General features: G+C 35.6%; 1 protein-coding gene across 1 annotated transcript in view; it reads right to left on the bottom strand.

The window, feature by feature from the left end:
* Nucleotides 1-22,407, bottom strand: part of RSG7 (Regulator of G-protein signaling 7) — a 214,040-nt gene that overhangs the window by 43,244 nt on the left and 148,389 nt on the right. Inside the window, exons 9-11 of the mRNA XM_081758294.1 lie at nt 21,962-22,081; nt 8,797-8,922; nt 3,901-4,087 (exon numbers count right to left, since the gene is read on the bottom strand). Of these exons, the coding sequence (XP_081614420.1) occupies nt 3,901-4,087; nt 8,797-8,922; nt 21,962-22,081 (433 nt within the window). The remainder of the gene's footprint in view (nt 1-3,900; nt 4,088-8,796; nt 8,923-21,961; nt 22,082-22,407) is intronic.

The raw sequence follows: 22,407 nt of genomic DNA, 5'->3' as shown, positions 1-22,407 counted from the left end.
GAGGATGGAGGTGGAAATCGTCGCCGGAGTCGTGTTTCCAAGACGGACCACAGATGTTCAATTATGTTGAGATCTGGGGATTGGGCGGGCCAGGGGAGGTGTTGAACTTCATCCCGATGTTCCTCAAACCACGCTGCAATAACGCCAGCTGTGTGAATGGGTGCATTATCATCCTGGAAGATGGCATCATTGTCCGGGAACAACATCCGGACCATAGGATGCAAGTGGTCTCCTAAAATTGCGACATAATCCTTGGCAGTGATTCGTCCGCTAAGTGTGGCCACAGGACCCAATGAAAACGATGATATTGCGGCCCACAGCATTACCGAGCCACCGCCATGTTTCACAGTTGGGCGGAGATACTGCAGATCATAAGCTTCTTTGGGCTTTCTCCACACATAAACACGGCCCGTGGTTGGGAATAGGGTGAAGGATGACTCATCTGACCATATCACACGTTTCCAGTCCTCAACGGTCCAAGTTGCATGGTCGCGGCACCATTTGCGGCGTGCGAAAGCGTTATGGTCCCTGATGAGCGGTTTGGCCCGTGCAACACGACCCCGTAAGTTCATGTCATGTAATTCGCGGCGGACTGTGATTGTAGAAACAGGGTGGGGGAGGTGCTGATTGAGTTCCTCCGTCACTTGCTCCCCAGTGGCACGACGGTTCTGCGTGACAATGCGGTTTAGTACCCGGCGTGACCTGTTCTCATGATTTTCTTCCGCCCACTGTTCCGCTTCCCCGATGTGGTTTTCCCGTGTGTTGTGTAGGCCGTCATCACCTTCGACACTTTCCCACGCGACACACCTAACACAGTAACCACTGCCGTCACACTCACTCCCCATAACCGCGCACCAACAATTTGCCCTCTTTGAAAATCTGAGAGGTCTCCCATTTTACACTACCTCCGTCTGCTGCAGCCACTGGACACTGCTGTTCCACTGCTCCTGACGTAGTATGGAGACCGACCACACCACCACCAGCGGTCCGGCGCTGCGGGCGCCACGACACTACTGCCAACCCATACATCTGACGTGTTGCCAACTAGAGGTGTTTCCATTTTTCTGATCACCATCTGTGGACAGACACGCAGAGAGAGAGAAACTTTCGAACTGAAGGTTTTTCGTCTCAGAAGGTAATGATCGGTAAAAGTGCCTAGAAATTTTGCGGCATTTCTGACATGATGGTCTCTGCAATAGGCACATTTCTGAAGAAATGTGCCTATTGTAGAGATTCACATGTTTGAAATTCGGGAAAATTTCGTTTTTCCGATCACTGCCCTCTGATACATGCCCCTGATTAGATATACGTGCTTCCTCGTTTTCATGGTTTCACTTCTCTAATAAATGTCACCGGAATTTTTATCTCGTTTTCACTTAACATATTGAACGGGTAATACGATCTCTTTTACCATCAAATTATTAATTAACAAAAAAAATTAAATCTCCTTGAAGTGGATTCGAACTGACATCCTTCGCATTTGTAATTCAGCACCTTAACCACTACACCAAGCTTACTGGTTGGTACAGGTTTAGTGGTCGGCGTATTTGTTTGTATTTGTATTTTATGCTCCCACTTCGACAACTTTTAGTTTTTCTCTGTTTAGCAGCTGTTCCTGGCTTTCTATTCGATATCGTCCTTTATTTACACTATGCGCTATTCTTATTCACAGCTTGTGCCCCTCTGCAATGTCTTATTCAAGTTAGACTTTTTCCTTGCCCTTACTACATATTAGATTGATTTAATTCTCATATTCTTCACAGTTAGAGCGCAGGGATGCCAGACTCAAAAAACAGATGTACATTTACTTTCCTGACAGACGGTACTTACCTTTAATCTCTACTTTGTTGTGAGCGTCTTTATTTTTGCAGCCGGTGACATAAAATCCTGATTAAAGCATTGTTAACTCAACCGTAGGATTTGGTATACATAATTCATCGGCTTTTCATTTTAACCACTGAAGTTGTAAGAAGAGCTTGCCACAGGGTTTAGTCCGTGTTTCAGCTGTACAAACCCCGAGTGGCTCCGCTTGCCTCCTCGTTATCACAGCAGTTGTGGTCTTAGATAGCAGTCGATGATGCATTTACCACAGAGGGCAAAGTTTTTTTTGTGTGTGTGTCGAACATGCTATAATAATAACAATAATAAAAAAACCTTTGGTGCACCGTGAAGTCTTAGTTAGAGCAGCATATTCGCACTTCACTTCATGTGAAAAACAAACAATTACGAAATGAAAAGAAGCAAGTTCTACTGTCCCAGAGGCAAGAGGATTCTTCACTTAGTATGTTTTACAACGAAATGTGTGAAGCAATGATTGCAGCAAACATCCCTTGGAACAAAATTCAAGTACCAAAGTTTCGGGATTTTCTTGAAAAATATTGTGGCCGTAAATTTCCAAGATGAGTCAAAAGGGATATCTTCCAATTTCGTACAAAGAAGCTTTAGAAGTAATTAAGACAGAACTAGACAGTTCGTATGTATGGATTTCCGTCGATGACACAACTGGTACTTTGGAGTGGTATATAGCTAATTTCTTAGTTCGAAAGCTAACTGCTAATTTTCCATCTACACCACATCTAATTGCATGGAAAGCTCTGGAGCGTACAAATCATTTAATTTCATCATAACATAATTTGTGAATTATAGTCTAAAAGCGTTATATCCGAATGTCGTACAAGAAGACAGAATTATTCTTATGTACACAGACAGTGCGTCGTACATGTTAAAAGCTGTTACGGCGCTTAAAGTGTTTTATCTTAACCCTAGATTAGGCGCGTGGGTGACAGGTGTCCCCCAGTGATTTTTGTCTCACGCTGGCAACACTTTTTGTTGGTGTTCGAAGTCGCACATTTCAGTAGCTGAACGTTAATTGTTTATGTTTCATGTGGCAGCAGTAGCATACTTCTGTTCCCTGTCTACAGTTTCTAAAAAATAAATTATTTCTGCAGCAGTATGTTTTAATAGGTGGGTGACACCTGTCACCCACGCGCCTAATCGTGCAACAAAATCATACGCGCCTAACGCAGGGTTAAATTGATTCACTCCACTTGTATGGTACATGCTCTCCTAGAACGCGTTGCTGAGGAGATGAGAGCCAAGGTCCCGGAGGTCAACCAACTTATTTCTTCCACGAGAAAGATGTTTTTGAAGGCACCACAACGTGTGGAAGTTAACAAGGAACAATTGCCAGGCGTACCACTTCTTCCGGAACCTATTATTACTAGATGGGACACTTGGATACGGGCAAGTCAGTTTTACAAGGAACATTTGAAGAAGTCAAATCTGTGCTTGACTCATTTTCCGTAAACCCAGCTGTAGAGGTACGAACTGCTCAAAATTTCTTCAAAAAACCCCAAACTTGCTTGCGATATGGGATACATAAACAGCAATTTCGGATAGATTGCTACAAGCATCAACAAAGTTGAAACTCTTGTTTTCCGATCCTCTCCTGAAAGCTATGGTTATATATGAGATTGATGGAAAGAAACTGGGTGCTGTCGACGGAGATGCGTGAAAAACAGTTCGAAAACAAAATCTCAATGATGAAACAGTTAACCCTCCTAATGATATATTTTCCAACCATATTTAACTCCTGAAGTATTCTTCCTGATCCGCTCATATATCCTTTTACCTATTTTAATCATTTTAAACTATTCTTCTTGAGTTGTATCACCTCCCTCTTGCCCCCCGGATGAAGAACTATGAATAAATTTGAACTATAAGAAATTAATAGAAACAACGAACGCATTCAAAAGGCCTCTTCACAATCATATTATGTCGCTAGAGAACTCGAAAATTGTTGGATTATTTCCGTTACATTTTAATTGCTATTCATTATTTCCTCGAACGCAATTTCAACGCAACACAAATTGACTTTGAAATATGATAATGAGCACTCACTGCAGCTACATCGAAAGTCCATCGATCAGGATTTTCCATGTTTTTCTTGGTGATTTCATACGACTGTGAGTCTACGTTGACAGGACAACTAGCATCCGGGGCCAAAAACTCTGCCCAAATTTCTTCTACTTTGTCCTGCACGTCTTTCTGTGGTAACGCTTTCAGTTCCTGTACCGCTTCCCAGAATCTGAAAGAAAACAATTAGCCTATTAGTCTTAAATAGATTTACTGTACTTTAATCAAGTATCATAGTAAAGATAATTGATCACAAAGATTTTCTCTTATTCAGATTAAATTAAGTAGTTTACAACATAAGTCACTTTGAAAGCAGTGATCTAGCAACAGTCGCCTTTTTCAGTATCACATGAAAATACAAAATAAGTAAATAAATAAAATACACATTTTGTCACCTCATCGTGGAGACGGCATTTCATTTCTTTATTCTTATTATTCTTACACTAGTTAATGTTTATCTAATGATGTGCCGATGCCCACTGGCACAGAAGTGTACTACTGAAATCTAAAAATAAATTTTTATCCCTAAATCAAGAAAAAGTTACGAAATTTGGGGCCGCTGTGGCTCAGTGGTAGAGTGCACACCCAAAGGAGACTTGTGGTGTACGCACAAACACCCTACGCGTGTTTTTTCAAGATTCTCTCGTTTTCTCCCACTTTCTTCATTTCACCATTTCGTTCATTATCATCATTACTGCTTCCTTTATCCTCAGTGCAGTGGTATATTTAGGATTTTGTTTCCGGGGGTTATGCGCAAAACAGGGAAGCGGGGGTGGCAATTACCCACCTGAGTTTGAGAATCAAATATATTTTAATCGATTGTCTATTAATATACTAAGAAAAAACGTAAACCTCGTATGTCGGTTTAGGATCTTACCCCTCCCCCAAGCAAATCTGAAATGACGCTCCTGCAAACACACGTTGAATATTTGTAATCTCATTTTAACTTAACTGATTTCATTTTAGAAAAAGATTTCTAGAAAAACATTTTAGAAATATTTAGTTTTATCTGTGTATGTTTGTCCTGAAAGAAAGTGTAGAGACAAGTTGATGCTGAAATATACTGATTGCAGTTTTAATGACAAGAATTGCAGACTGGTGAATCTAATGTGGTATGATTATCACACAAAAATTTAGCACTGAATCTAACCTTTCATTCAATCCACAGAAGAAAAGGGAAGCATCCTCTTGGCCTACCTAATTTCCCGGGATTACTTGATTTTTCTTTAATTCAAACATGTACCTTTATTTATATCTAAACGATGTAAATATTCCTTTGCTATAATAACTAAAGTCCCGTTATGTTGATATCCGTGCAAGTTGGTGTAGAACACCAGTTTCATTTATCAGCTCCTCTTAGTTTTGGTGTTACTGACGACGGCCGACTTGAATCACAACTAACAACGGTCGAAAGTATGATAGGAGAAACGAATGAAAGTAACAAGTAAGAAAAAGAAACAGAAGAGTAGAATGGACGAAAGAAAGAAAAAAAGAACACAGTTCTTACATGGAATGACATTTGATAAATACAGTATTATTTTTGAAATGTCAAGTCAATGAAATTCTTAGAAATGGTGCGAAGGATTATTGTTGTATGTGGAATGCGAAAAACTAATAAATTTATTTCGGGAGGGGAGGGGGGCTTGAGACCGATATCGCCCCTAAATACACCACTGCCTCAGTGCTTAGTTGTCGAACGTTAAACTAAAATCAAAACTACCGAAACTCGTCAAAGCAGTATAGTTTTTCGTACATTATTTATGAATAAAATCAAATCATTATTCTGGACTACATTTATTAAATGGTACTATTGCTCTGAAAAAGAACTGTTTGTCATGAATTTAATCAATACACTGACTAGAGGGATGTTGTGGTATTGTCTAGAAAAGTTGTGATATCTTTGTACATCTATCAACATTAAGTAAAGTGTTAAGGAATGGACGATCATAAGAAATTTTTTAAAGAAATAATAATGTGAAGTTTCTCGTGGGATGTATTTAAGAATCCTGATTCGTGGCGAAACATAACAACACGCTACGCCTCTTACACCAAAGCTTGGATTTTCTTGCAACAGGTTTTATGAGTGATCCATACAACTATAAATTGGTAGATACGAAATATTCACACTAATCAAAAAAGAATACAAACATTCTGGATTCGAGTAAACTCGTAAATGAAACTGGTCAAAGGAACGTAATTATTCGGGTTAATCCGAAAGAAGGTTTAAGAATACGTGATTTATACAAGGAATTATGATAGGAGATTTCTGTCAAATACTTACTAATGGTTGTTGTTAATGAGAACTTACGTTACCAGTTAGAAAGGAATAAATCTTGCTATGGAAATATAAAACATTATTACTAGAGACCAGATGTTTAGGCATATACAACATGGATAATAGACAGGCAAATAAGCACGTAAAATTCAAAAATAGGCTAAAATATTAATCTAAATAATAAAGTTATTCCTTCAGACCATCTCATATAGTTCTCTCGTAGTTATCTAAAGTAGCAGAGACAGTAACCCAACAGTGGGAAACTGTAGGCTATCCAACTGCTAACGTTTGTCCCACGTTATAATTATAAGCTTCCTTCACACCATCTCTTAGTTTCCTCGTAGCTATCCCTAGCAGCACAGACAGTAGGTACAACAGTAGGAAACAGTAGGTTATCCAACTGATAACGTTTATTCCACGTCATAATTATAAGCTTACTTCATAGCATCTCTTATAACTCCCTCGTTGCTATCCCTAACACTACAGACAGTAGACCCAACAGTGAGAGAGAAACTGTATAGGCTGGCCCTACATTGTAATTGGCCACTTTGCCGAGCATTTGCCAACCAAATCAATTGCCAGTGTAACATTACGAAAGAAGTAAAATCGTACTTAAAAGTACGAGATGAAATTTGATAAAGTTCTTCTCGGGCAATCAGCCAGGTGAAAACTGGTGGATAGGCCAACGTTTCGAGAGCTGTCATCGTTCTCATCATCAGGGCAATTATGTAGAGATCAGCGGATATAAGTAATATATACTCTGGGCTGGCGAAAATCTGGTTCCTGATTGGCTAAAAATGCTGGTTCCTGATTGGCTGAAAATGCTGGTTCCTGATTGGCTGATTCAATCTGAAAATTGGAACTGTGATTGGCTGGCTATGTTCCGTAGTCCGTGGTACTGATTGGCTGAGGGTTATCTGGATGTTTCTGTGTCGTTTTCTTTGCTGTGGTACTGATGACCGGGTTTTACAGGTGACTGAGTTGAAATCCAGTGTCTCTATTAACGTTGTTCGGTTCATGAACTATGGCAAGAGATTCGGCTACTATCCTGGTCCAGTAATTGGTGCTCTTGGTAATGATGGATGTGTCCTTAAATAAAACTTTATGGCCTTCTGTTAAACTGTGTTCTGCTAAACCTGATTTTTCTGGATGGAATAATCTAATGTAAATTTTATGTTCTCTGCAACGTTGTTCAATGGTGCGTCCTGTTTGTCCTATATAAGCCTTTCCGCATTCACAGGGTATACGATACACGCCTGGTGTCTTTAAGCCCAAGTCATCTTTGATCGGGCGAAGTAAGTTTCTGATTTTTAGTGGCGGCTTGTGTATGGTCTTACTGTTGTGTTTTTTCAGAATCCGGGAGATCTTTCCAGAAAGTTGTCCAGTGTATGGTAAAACTGCTATACTCAATGGTTCTTCAGTTTCTTCTTTGGATTTCCTCTGTTCAGAAAAGGTCCTTTTCAGGGCCAAACTGATATCATGCTTCTTGTAATTATTCTGAAGTAGCGTCTTCTTGAGATGATCCAGTTCCCGAGGAAGGAATTCTTCGTCTGAGATGTCTTTCGCTCTATGTGCTAGTGCGCTGATGACGGTGTTTCGCTGTGACTTATGATGAAAACTGTTGCCATTGAGATAGAGGTCAGTGTGAGTAGGTTTCCTGTAGACGCTATGGCCGAGACTACCATCGGGCTTCCGGTGGATGAGAATGTCCAGGAATGGCAAGCATCCGTCCTTTTCAATCTCCATTGTGAACTTGATGTTACTATGTTGTTTATTAAGAAATTCTAGGAACAAATGCAGTGTCTTCTCCCCGTGAGGCCAGATGACAAACGTATCATCTACGAATCTATAAAACATGACGGCTTGAAAGGTGTCAGTTGTAATGCTTTTTGCTCAAAATCTTGCATAAAGAAATTCGCAACTGCTGGTGAAAGTGGTGATCCCATGGCAACTCCATCCGTCTGTTCATAGTACTGTCCATCATATAGAAAGTATGTTGAAGTTAAGGTGATTCTGAATAATTCCACAATTTCCGGTGTGAAGTGTTCACTAAGTAGGAGTAACGTATCTTGAACTGGAACCTTGGTGAACAATGAAACCACATCGAAGCTGACTAGAAGGTCTCCTGGAGCTGTGCGTATTGTTTTTAGTATATTCACGAAGTCGGATGAATTTTTCACATGATGCTCACACTGTCCTACTAATGGCTGAAGCAGAGAGGTGAGATACCTGGCTAGGCGGTAAGTTGGACCCCCAATGGCACTGACGATGGGTCTCATCAGGATGTCAGGAGATGAAATCTGTTGGCTGAATAGGGACAAATTGTTGGATGGCCAACATACTCTCTAAAATATGATGGACAACGTGTTTTTAAAGTTTATTTTCGCAAGTACTAATTCCAACCATCTCGATCATTAGTCCATGTGGGAGCCGCTAATGATATGCTGCTAAGGCATTTCTCTTATTATAACTTTATCATCTTTTATCCTTAGGTATGTGAGTTCAAATAAATAGAAAACTGATTTCCTAGCAAATTATTATACAGATAAGAGAAAAAAAGAATGATGCACATCGTTTACATTTCGAATATATGTGATTTTGCTTACTTGAGGTTTTCGCCGCTGAACTCTTTATCCAGGAACTTGATGAAATGGTCCCTCCCCACTGGGTCTTTGAGCAATTCCTGTAAACTAAACGCCCAACGCTTCACTCGTCGAGCTGGGATCTCCTTCCTGAAAGACATAATAAGCACATTAAAATCATATGTAGTTTACGTCACATAAATATGCTAATTAAAGTACCGGTATATTGTAAAGTTGGAGTAGGATTTCTTAAACAACTTATAAGCACGTTTCAGTTTGTAATTGCCAAAAGAACATAAAAACAAAAATTGTCACCTATTTGTAGCAGAAGCTTTTTTTTTTTTAAAGGAAAAGTTTGAGTATGTTTGAGTATCAGTTTCAAGAAGTGAATTTATTCTAGAAGACCAGGTTACTAATTGTAATCAAGCTGCTTAGTGCTTACTTAAGCTGCACAGTAAAGATAAACTTCTTTATCGTGTACCTAAATCGAATAAACGTTGACTACCTTTCTGTTGTGGCTAGTTAGCTCATATTTATTTAAAATGTCTATTCTGCTGTTTGCCATGTAATGTTATGGAAGATTTTAGTATATAATAACACAAGTCATAACAAATTATGTGCGATATTTTACTATAAATTTAATTAACTGATTCATTAAACCAGTGGTTCTCAAACTTTCCGATAACACGGACCCCTGTGCATTTGGAAAGTGATTCGTGGACCCCTTGCAATGCTATCTGAAATTTCACATGGTATTAAAAACTACTGATTAGAATTACCACTGACAAGAAAAAGATCAAGGAAAATATTGCAATAAGTAATTTATTCTAAAGATATATGATTGTTTCCTAGCAAACGAAATTCCAATTGAAAATACAGTAACTTTCAAGACTGATTTTTTTAAAACAAAAAAGAAGAAAAAGAAAAAAAAGAAAAAAAGAAAATTCACTTGATAAACTATATTCTCAAATGTTGGGTCACTAATATGAGGAATGAAGTTCTTTCTGTTTTTCTATAATTGCACTGAAATCCGGAATAAGTTTTGTCACCATTAATCTTAGGTCCGATTCCACATCAAGACTGTTACGACCTGCTTTTGGTAAAAGCAAATCGTATCATTGAAATCAATCTTAAATATGGTTATTGTTAGGTATGAGTTCGTTTATTTTGGCGTGTTTAATTTTGACCTGCACTTAATGTTATTTATTTGGTGTGTGTATAATGTTGACCTATGTTATTTATTTGGTGTGTGTATAATGTTGACCTGTGCTAACCAAAAAGATGTTTACTTGTGTGCCATTAATGTTGACCTGCGTCTCATGGATAATGTGTCGTACGTATGCATACATTATCCATAGATATCCGCTGCATTCTATAAAAAAATACAGATATATATAAAGCTATTTTGTGTGGCCATAGAAAGTAAATTCTAAGTATAGTGCTAACATGTTTAAGCGAATGTACACAAATTTGATATACATTTTATAATGTAATTCGAGTAAATAGTCCATAGCTTCAACTGAATGAATTTATTTATACTCCATTTATACTCCATGAGATTTCGTATTACCATAATTATACTGTTTGTGACAATAGAAGAAGTGCAGTTATGAATATAAATTAACGTACATAGTTCGTCGTCTGGACCAGAAAATCTAATTCTTTTTCCTCAAAAAGAATATATATTTGGATTTGAACTCAACCTGATAAAAGTTAATTTCGATATTAATAGTGTTTGGGACATTTTAAAAAAAGGTCAAGTGGATGATGAAGGTAATATAAATTTAGATTTGTCATAAGAAATGAAGATCGTCGTCTTTGGTAATGTTTCTGAAATAACCTGTTTCTTATAAATTTTAATTTCATAAAAGTGAACTAGAAATTCTTCAATATATACATTCTTCAGTATATGTGTTCCTTTGCAAGTTTAAAGGAAGTATGTGGTGCTAATTAAGTTACACTCGCGGTCGCACATATCTGATCAGACTATAAGGGGGACATGTTCAAAATTGTGTGTATATATAATCCAACGAGAAAAGAAATTACAATGGCACACAAGAGACTACATAACGAAACTATTGGAGTAGGGTAACGATATTTACCGGATCATTGTAGGTCGAATTGATACTTCACATTTGCAGCTCGTTCTCAATAGAGTAGTTTCCATTGATCAGGAATTGAGACAAAGAAAAAATTGAGTATTATAAGTCAGCGCCGCAATATCACCTTTTCTTATTTGCCCTTTTATGCTATCTATGTATGATGCCTGTGATCTATGCACTGGTTATGCGATCAATAATTGTTTTGTATGTATAAGTGATAGATCGAGTCTATTTGTTTTATAACAAAAGAATAGGTTAAGTTAGATAGATTAAGTTATTTAGGTTAGGTATAGTATATTAGGTTAGGTACGTTATTTATTATTAACTGTATTATTGTTATGTAAACATAACTAAAGTGGAAAAAAGATTTGTAATGCCTGAAAGTAAATATGGATATATTGCTCTTCAGAAAAAGAAAAATATATAGAAATAATGTTAATAATTCTGCTTGTGTTAGAACAAATATGAATTAATTGTTCCTAGCTAAAAAAAAGACATTTCTGTGTTATCGAGCTCACTATTTTAAAATCTTTATAATTCATAAAGAAAGTAATGTGAAAGGCGTACTAAGTTGTTGTTATCACTTAGCAAGGGATGCTTCTTATTGTTTGATTCAGAAATCTAACTGAATGCAGAAAGCCAGGCATAGATTCCAACATATGATATATATAAACATACAAATAAATGAATAAGCATACATTGAAGGCAGGAAAGGTGTTTTATTGAACAGATTGGCTACATGACTGGAAACTTCGATAAATCATGTTAACATGACTCATAATAAATCTGTTTAATGCAATCTTGTAATCTTCGACCTGGGTATAAATTATTCATAATGTTGTAATAAATTTGCTAATTAAGTTTGTTGTTATGAGCTGCATCATACATCTGAAAATAATAAACGCCAAAAGCTATAGATTTTTCAGAGATATGTTTATTTCCATTTAAACGAACAATAATATAAGCTAGATATAATATATATATAAATATAAGCATTTTTGTTCACTTAATATTATAGTATATAAGATACGCTAAGATTTCTTGTTTCGGAGTGGCACTGCTGCAAGTTCCTGGAAAATACTTATTTATAAATTTGGATAAATAACCGTTGCGCTTAAAACAATTTAGACTTTAAAAATCGTAAATTAAAAGTTTTTTGAGTATATTTTAAAAATGGTGGCTAAAATAGCCAGAATTGTTTAGTTTAAATAAATGCGCCGAAGTGAGTGCGTTTTAAAGTGGCGACATCCAGCGTCAGGATTTATTAAATTAAATAGTACTAGTGTTAAAGTTGTGACCTATGCTTTAGGATTTTTCCTTTTCTTAATTGTGGATTTGTCTCAGGAAAGACATGTGAATAAAATTTATTAAGTAAAAAAAATATATGTGGGGTGTACATCTCCGACGTGAAACTGGGTAAGCATTTAAGAAGCCAACAAGATGTTAATGATAGATCTTTGTTACTTTCCTCTTTTGTCCCTTTATTTGTCTGTTCAGATGTGTGTGACTAGCGAATTTTTAGTGGAATTATAATGTTGATTAACTTTAATATGGTTGATATGGAACTAGATACTCATGTATGTTGTAAACGTAAAAGGATTCCAGACTGTTGCGAATCTCTTTGCTGTGATAAGTGTGAACGATTGTTTCATTTGAAGTGTATAACGTTATCGAGTTTAGAGCTCGAAACAATTAAACAAAGAAATGGTGATTGGGTATGTCAAACATGTTCAGTGGGAATCGATATTGTTGACTGCCTAAGTGAAAATGGACAAGGTAATGAAACAGGTTCTGAGACTCAAGAAAATGTTATTGTATCTGGACCAAATGTATCCGTTCTTTCTGAAGCAGAAAGAAATAATACTGAAATGGATCAAACTTCCAAAATAATTTCACGGAAACAAATACCAGAAATCGAAATTGGAGGGGGACCGCTCCTCGAGAGCTTGAAGAATATAATGGAAGGATTCCAACAAAAGTTTTCGATGGACATTAACTCTGTAAAATCAGATTTTAAACTTGTAAAATCAGAAATTAGCTCTATGAAATCATCTATTCTTGAGTTAGATACAAAGATGTCTCACGAGTTTTCTGCTGTAAAATCAGAAATTAAATTAGTTACTTCACAGCTGACTGAAAATTTAAACGAAGTAAGACTTAAATGTTCAGAGGAGGTAAATGTCGTTGCAACAGATGTAGAGAAGATAAAGGAAAATATGCTGAATGTAGAAAGAAATATTAATGAGAGTATTGTATCCATAACCGAAAGTGTAGAAAACAGGATAGGTGTGGTAGCAGAGGATTTTTCTAAGCTAACTGTAGAAGTAGATAGTATCAAAGAAAATTGTAAAGTCAATTTAGATCATACGAATGAACAATGTAAAAACTTAAAAGAGGCAAATGAGAAGATGTTGAATCAAATGAAGCCGTTAGAACGGAATACAGCTGTTGCGTTCCGCGAGAAGGAAAAGAAGTTGAATAATTTAGTTAGTCAGAGGATTGATGAGATACCCGAGAAATGCGAAAATATGATCAGAGGAGAAATTAGCCATTTAGATGAAAGAGTTAATGATTTTTCGTGCCGGTTGGATAGACAGGAGAGGCGACGTGAGGAATCCTGTACAAATTTTCATGTCCCACTGAGAAGTCAAAAGATTTTTGATTGGTTGATAGGCCGTTGTTCAAGTCAGGGTAATCGGTCTGTAATCGAAAAATGGTGCTGGAAGTGGTTGGAGGCACTTCGTAGAATTCAACAAGCCAAAATTTCGCCTCCGGTATTAGCTCCTCCAAGAATTTAAGAAGGAGAGTCGTAGTTTTGTTCGTTTTTGTTAGTTTCTGGTTCGTAGTACATAGAAATTTTATTTAATAATTCTTTTGCAAACTATAATAGGATTTTTCTCCTTCTTTCTTCGTCATACTTACCTCCTAATTTCTATGGAATGAATATATCTTTTACTGCATAACCGACAATAAACATGTTTAATTCGCCGTTACAAATACCAGTAATTACCTCGGTATCATCTGCTTTAAATCCACCGTATCCGTCTGTATGAAGCTATTCGTATAGTTCAACTTACTCGTTGGTAGGAATTAATTGTAGTTTGGAAAACATAGTAAGAAGTCGCTCTTAAGGTATATGCTCATTGAAACTTCTCTCTACAAGTGAAAAACAATTTATTCAGATAATTTACTATTAATCAACTAAAACCACGGTTGTTAGTAGTTCCATCTTTCTTACTTAATCGGGTAGTAGAACGTATTCATAATACAGGGCGTATAAAAAGATCACACATAAATACGTGCCAGTATATAGTGGTCCATATGTTGTTACTAAAGTATGTAAAAATTTTGTTTGTTTAAAAGATTTGAAGGGGAGAGAAATTGCTAGCCAAAACTTATCAAACATAAAATTATTTGATTGTTCCGATGAGAAGAGAAAAGAGTTAATGAAGGACTTCAAATAAAAAAATAATGAAATTATATTTTTTCTCAGCCGCCGGGGAAAACTGTTACGACCTGCTTTTGGTAAAAGCAAATCGTATCATTGAAATCAATCTTAAATATGGTTATTGTTAGGTATGAGTTCGTTTATTTTGGCGTGTTTAATTTTGACCTGCACTTAATGTTATTTATTTGGTGTGTGTATAATGTTGACCTATGTTATTTATTTGGTGTGTGTATAATGTTGACCTGTGCTAACCAAAAAGATGTTTACTTGTGTGCCATTAATGTTGACCTGCGTCTCATGGATAATGTGTCGTACGTATGCATACATTATCCATAGATATCCGCTGCATTCTATAAAAAAATACAGATATATATAAAGCTATTTTGTGTGGCCATAGAAAGTAAATTCTAAGTATAGTGCTAACATGTTTAAGCGAATGTACACAAATTTGATATACATTTTATAATGTAATTCGAGTAAATAGTCCATAGCTTCAACTGAATGAATTTATTTATACTCCATTTATACTCCATGAGATTTCGTATTACCATAATTATACTGTTTGTGACAATAGAAGAAGTGCAGTTATGAATATAAATTAACGTACATAGTTCGTCGTCTGGACCAGAAAATCTAATTCTTTTTCCTCAAAAAGAATATATATTTGGATTTGAACTCAACCTGATAAAAGTTAATTTCGATATTAATAGTGTTTGGGACATTTTAAAAAAAGGTCAAGTGGATGATGAAGGTAATATAAATTTAGATTTGTCATAAGAAATGAAGATCGTCGTCCTTGGTAATGTTTCTGAAATAACCTGTTTCTTATAAATTTTAATTTCATAAAAGTGAACTAGAAATTCTTCAATATATATATTCTTCAGTATATGTGTTCCTTTGCAAGTTTAAAGGAAGTATGTGGTGCTAATTAAGTTACACTCGCGGTCGCACATATCTGATCAGACTATAAGGGGGACATGTTCAAAATTGTGTGTATATATAATCCAACGAGAAAAGAAATTACAATGGCACACAAGAGACTACATAACGAAACTATTGGAGTAGGGTAACGATATTTACCGGATCATTGTAGGTCGAATTGATATTTCACATTTGCAGCTCGTTCTCAATAGAGTAGTTTCCATTGATCAGGAATTGAGACAAAGAAAAAATTGAGTATTATAAGTCAGCGCCGCAATATCACCTTTTCTTATTTGCCCTTTTATGCTATCTATGTATGATGCCTGTGATCTATGCACTGGTTATGCGATCAATAATTGTTTTGTATGTATAAGTGATAGATCGAGTCTATTTGTTTTATAACAAAAGAATAGGTTAAGTTAGATAGATTAAGTTATTTAGGTTAGGTATAGTATATTAGGTTAGGTACGTTATTTATTATTAACTGTATTATTGTTATGTAAACATAACTAAAGTGGAAAAAAGATTTGTAATGCCTGAAAGTAAATATGGATATATTGCTCTTCAGAAAAAGAAAAATATATAGAAATAATGTTAATAATTCTGCTTGTGTTAGAACAAATATGAATTAATTGTTCCTAGCTAAAAAAAAGACATTTCTGTGTTATCGAGCTCACTATTTTAAAATCTTTATAATTCATAAAGAAAGTAATGTGAAAGGCGTACTAAGTTGTTGTTATCACTTAGCAAGGGATGCTTCTTATTGTTTGATTCAGAAATCTAACTGAATGCAGAAAGCCAGGCATAGATTCCAACATATGATATATATAAACATACAAATAAATGAATAAGCATACATTGAAGGCAGGAAAGGTGTTTTATTGAACAGATTGGCTACATGACTGGAAACTTCGATAAATCATGTTAACATGACTCATAATAAATCTGTTTAATGCAATCTTGTAATCTTCGACCTGGGTATAAATTATTCATAATGTTGTAATAAATTTGCTAATTAAGTTTGTTGTTATGAGCTGCATCATACATCTGAAAATAATAAACGCCAAAAGCTATAGATTTTTCAGAGATATGTTTATTTCCATTTAAACGAACAATAATATAAGCTAGATATAATATATATATAAATATAAGCATTTTTGTTCACTTAATATTATAGTATATAAGATACGCTAAGATTTCTTGTTTCGGAGTGGCACTGCTGCAAGTTCCTGGAAAATACTTATTTATAAATTTGGATAAATAACCGTTGCGCTTAAAACAATTTAGACTTTAAAAATCGTAAATTAAAAGTTTTTGAGTATATTTTAAAAATGGTGGCTAAAATAGCCAGAATTGTTTAGTTTAAATAAATGCGCCGAAGTGAGTGCGTTTCAAGACGATTTCACTTTCTATTCAGGCTTTAATACTGCAAAGAGCAGAAAAGGTCTGTTCACATAAGTAAGTGGTAGGGAAAGGCATCAAAAGTTGCAATGCCTTTTTAGACAACTCTTCATACTCACAGGGCAGACAATTAATAAAGTAGGAAAACATTTAAATTTACAAACGTAATTATAATTTCTAATTGCTTTCTTTTTAGTAAATAAAATACTTCTTCCAAAACAGCTATGAGTTCCAATTTATAACAATACATTTCAATTTTTAGGCGTCGCGGACCCCCTGGCTACGTCTCAGGGACCCGCGTACTCCACTTTGAGAATCACTGCATTCAGTGGCGTATTTAGGGGAGTTTCCGGGCTTGAGCCCCCCGAAATCTTACTTATTATAGTAAAGTATATGAATATCTTGCTGAATTTTCACATTTTCAGGCACCCCCCGAAAGTTAGCAAAGCCCCCTCCGAAACAAAATCGTAAATACGCCACTGACTGCATTAAACAATTGAAGAATGCATTTAACTGTAAATTCTTTCTTATTTACAGATAATACTCATACAGCCTTATTGTTCAGCACACTGCTAACCCTTAATTCAAGCAAGTCTCATTTGTTCAAAGAGAAATCAACTTGTCAAATAAAATGCAGTTTAACGTCCCACGTGTGTGTTCTATAGGTTAAGGGAGACGATGATGATGAAGTCAATGATGATGGAATAATTGGTGGAATGAGGAAGTGGGAGGAAACGGAAGTACCCCTAGAAAACCCATGGACGCAATAATGTCCACCACAAACTTACTTGGTCAGGGATTGAACCAAGGATCTCTTGCACCAGAGGTAAGCGCTCTACCACTGAGCCTCTGTGCGCCCGTTAGAAGTCAACTTGTATCAAATTAACTAACCAACTTATGTGCACTGGAAGTCTTAATAAAGAAATTCAAGTATTGAGAATCTAATAAAGAAATTCAAGTATTGAGAGTAGAGATGCAAAAAAGCCGGCTTTTTTGAGTCGATGGTTTTTTTCACATAAAAAGCCGGCTTTTTTGGGAAAAAAACGAGAATTTTGGAAATTTTGGCTTTTTTCAACTTCATGATTTTTCTATCTAAATAGCTTTCTTATAGTATATTCTATAGTTAGATAAAAATTCCATGACCTGAATGTGATATTTCGCTCTGTAATTCACCATCAAGATGGATGGAGCACACGTTTTACGAATTAAAGCTAACATGAAGAATGTAGTATTTGAGGGTAATTTTAGAGGCTATTTAACTTTATTTTAACTTTTGAGTTATCGACATCTTTTTTCTTCTCTAGTTTGTCATCCGTGTTTCATTTCTAAGAGCTTTTAGTACTCTAGCTTCTAGCGCAAAAGTTAAACTTGCCCGTTTTTCTATTTATCCGTCAAAGCGTACGTTTTTCAATATATCCGTCAAACCGTACTTCCACATTTGTGTTATACTGTAGCTGTGAAGTGATTTAGCAATAATTTTCCGGACACAACCTTGAATACCAATTTATACAAATAATCAGTAGCGGATTTAGAAAAGTACTTTAGGAGGGTTTTTTCTGATTGTTTCGTTTCCTAAAAAGTCCTAATTTTATTTGGGAAGTGCTTGAAGTTTATGAGTACAGGCATAACTAATATTTCGTTTCGTTTATATGTTTAGCAATAATCTTCCAGATACAACTTTAAAAATCATTTTATACTGAGAATCAGTGGCGGATTTAGAAAAGTATTTTGGGAAGGGATTCTTACTAATGTTTAGTTTTTTTAAACATTCGTAATTTTTATTTGACGGGAGCTTAAAGTTTATGAGTAAAGGCATAAATAATAGATATTTCGTTTGTTGCAGACATTCCGTAACTTTGGGGAACGGGCTTCAGTCCGAAAGACCGCCCCCCTAACCTTCGCAAAACCATCACTGCTGGTAATTAGTAATAATAACGATTTAAAAACAATAAAAAAGGAAGTCGCTCAACTCACAGTACACACACTATTTCTACATTCACAGATGGAATGAAGAAACGCTTTGTCAGAATGGTCGAATGCTGGTTGAATCCCGGACTTCCCGATAGAAGCGCAAAAGCTAATCACTCAGTCATGTTTGTTGTGCAGTTGTATTTAGCTTAACTTAAATATATTCCGTAGTCTTTTTTATTTTTTTTTGGGGGGGGGGGAGTTCCGTAATGATATGTTGAATCCCTCTTGTTAAAAATTCAGAAAACTTGAGGATTGGGTAAACTGTGATGGTGGTTCTATAAAACTTAACTGTAGAATTTCAAGAATATACAGAACCAAAAGCTCTAGATGTGCAGCCTTTAAGTGTATCATATAAATCTAAGTATTTCTCTTATGTTTTATTTTAATTTTATTTTGTTTCAAAAAGAGGGTATGGAATATTTTGAAGTAAAAATACTACATACTATTTTGCTAGTTATTTGTGTATTCTTTAAAAAGAAGTGTTTACTTTTAGGGTTGGCTGATTTACACCAACTTTTTTTTTTTTTTTTAATTACTGGTTTAAACCACAAAAATAAAAAGAATGAAAAATGCGAATCGTGTGAACTTCATGGTTACGTTTCCAGATATCAAACTACTTGCAATAGTTTTATTTCCCTTTCACCTTTTAATCAAGGTGTCCCATGTTCAATTCTCGGTCGAACCACAATCCTTCTTTCATGCGTAACCCAAGTAGCGGTTCGGATGTCAGTTTAAGCGAAAGTCTTCTCCTTGATAACCTCGGTATTTCGTAAGGATGTTAAGCCTAAATATACGAAACAAACCAAATTGTATATTTCTGCATGCCTAAATGCGTGTTGTTTTATAAAGAAGCCAATATTGCTTAAATATATTGATAGAAATTGGCAAAATTTATCGATTGCCTACGTAGCTTCCAACATTAGCTTGGATTGGACTTTCAATGACATCTACGTACCGGTACTAAATTTGTAATTTAATACCTCAGTTTTAGCGTACTGATTATGGTACGTTGACCTTTAAATTTTACATGCAAAGAAATAACAGGATTTTCCCGTTATTGTCTTACATTTCAAGTAATGACGGGATTTTCCCAATGGCTAGGGCGGGAGATTCTCAACTTAAGAAATTTACTGACCGCACTTCTTTAAGCTTATGGGAGTTCTTCCGGCATAACCCCGCTGTTGCATAATAACATCAAGGCGAAACAAACTTAGGCTATTTCTGTGAATATGTAATATAAATACATAAAGCAAAAAATCTAAGTCAAAAAAGCCTGGTTTAAACCAAAAAAGCCTGGTTTAAACATCCCCCAAAAAACGGGTTTTTGGCATTTTCAAAAACAACCACGGTTCTTGCCAACTCTGCTTACTTTTGTATATAGGAGGTTAAAAAATTCTTATTATATACATTGGTTAATCCTGTGGAATTCATAATGTAAATATGTTGAAGAAAAATTGTTTGAAATATTTTTCCGAAATTCATAGTTTATTTTCGATGTTTTATATTATTATCAGCATCAACCACTAATTAAATGATTTTTTGTGTTATAGAGAAGCGATACAAAGTCTGTTTTATCAATTTAAAGCAGTATTTTGAAAAAAGCCCAAAATTTCCGAAGCAAAAAAGCAAAGCAGAAAAAACCGAGTTTTTTCCAAAAAAGCCGTTTTTTTTCCGAGCCCTTGCATCTCTAATTGAGAGTCTAATAAAGAAATTCAAGTATTGAGAATCTAATAAAGAAATTCAAGTATTGAGAGTCTAATAAAGAAATTCAAGTATTGAGAGTCTAATAAAGAAATTCAAATATTGAGAGTCTAATAAACAAATTCAAGTATTGAGAATCTAATAAAGAAATTCAAGTATTGAGAATCTGATAAAGAAATTCAAGTATTGAGAATCTAATAAAGAAATTCAAGTATTGAGAATCTAATAAAGAAATTCAAGTATTGAGAATCTAATAAAGAAATTCAAGTATTGAGAGTCTAATAAAGAAATTCAAGTATTGAGAGCCAGGGTGAGTAATCTTCACTTTCAATTAAAATTTAGATATTCTTGCTTGGTATTATGTTCTGATTTATCAAATGGGTCCTTATAGATACACTAAGACACAAATATTTCACACAGACACACATTGGCTGAATGCCTTCGATCCTTCTGTTACCATAAAAGTAGTCACCCTATGGGACTCACGACGAAGCTTCACATTTAGGGGAACGAAGATGGAGTAAAAACGTTTTGGAGAAGGAAGGTCAAGCTACTTTACTGCACACTAAAATCGACAGGTTTACATTATTTTATTGGCACACTTATAACAACATTTTAAAATTCAAGGGAAGACATGAGCAGTTGGAAAAGTTCCACTCTTCTTGCACTTCTATAACATCATTACTTGTTAAATTATTAGGTTGTAAAGTCCATATCTTAAGTTAGGTAAAAGTATAATACATGTTCATGGATATATTCAACCAAATATGCACCATTTTGATCCACAACCTGCCACTAATTTTGTGTCAATTGCATGGTCTTATCCTTCCAGAACTTGTCACCTTCCTGGGCAATGAACTGTGTAAAGTGCTTTTCACAGCCTTCCTGACAAATTGAGTTTCCTCAATTAAGGGTATTCCTTAGACACCAAAATAGATAGTCTCTGATAGCGCAAAGTCTAGTGGATGGTCAACCAAGCTGCATAGGCACTGTAAGTGACTGATTTCGTCTATACGGAAGACAACATTCTACCTGTTGGCCAATTTTGATCGCTTTGTAAGGCCCTTGCCCTTCATCAACCTAGTTGGAAACTGTCCGGATTGGCATTTAATGTCCCGTGGGCTGCAGGAATTCATAATACACGTTTCGTTTTTTATCTTCACCTAATGAATATAATCTCTTTGTCCTGACGCAGACTGGCTTTTGGTGTGGTCAGCTGTGACTTGGTTGGTTTTCCTCACATATTCGCACCATACTGTTGTGCTTGATCCATTTTTCATCATCAATAATCGACATTTCAGAAATTGGTAATCGATGTTGATTTGTACAGGGCCATTTTCATAAACCGCTTAGTAAACACGAATCAATTCAACGGATGACAATGGACTGTAACCATTCAGTATCTGTTATCTATGTCCAACGCCCCCCCCCCCACACACACGTACATGCTATGCTTCCAGATGGCAACTAATCCTATTTACCTAACGTTACGAACTTTTGTTCCAAACAAATGCTTTGTTTGCGGAACGACTAAACGAAACTGAACATAAAGAACCCCGCCCAGTGTTCAAAATAAATATGCCTTACGACTGATCAATGACACAAGGGTAGGACAATTGCTACAGAACATGGATGAGGTACTTACGCCTGTTTCTCCTGCTCCCAGAACTCTGTACTATCCGATATCCATGGATTTTGTACTCGCAGCTCAGGTGGTGTTAAGAACGGGTCGTACTCAGTATATTGTTCAAAATAACTTATGTAACTGAAAAAAATAAAAAAAATAATACATATAATATGTTGTTTGATAAGCAGAAATCGGATCTTTAGATAAAAACTTTTTTCCTTAGCACAGAGTGAAAAGTAAAATCGTATTCTAGGTTTTTGTGGCAAATTAAACCCCTATCACTAAGTTTTATTGTGCCTAAAATTGCCTAATTGAAAGTTAGCTTATATATATATATTGCCTATTTTGCGAGAAGTAGACGTAAAAATTTGAAAGTTTAGATATGAGAAAACCATTTGTGTTCTTACATGTTACGAGTTACCAGTGCAGGCAAGGGTTAAGAGGTAGAAAACAACCAGAGAATT

Source organism: Thermobia domestica, chromosome 5, assembly GCF_964235325.1.
Source record: "Thermobia domestica chromosome 5, izTheDome1.hap1.1, whole genome shotgun sequence".
Taxonomy (NCBI): domain Eukaryota; kingdom Metazoa; phylum Arthropoda; class Insecta; order Zygentoma; family Lepismatidae; genus Thermobia; species Thermobia domestica.
The sequence above is the reverse complement of the archived record's forward strand: the minus strand, read 5'-3'. Positions and strand labels throughout refer to the sequence as shown.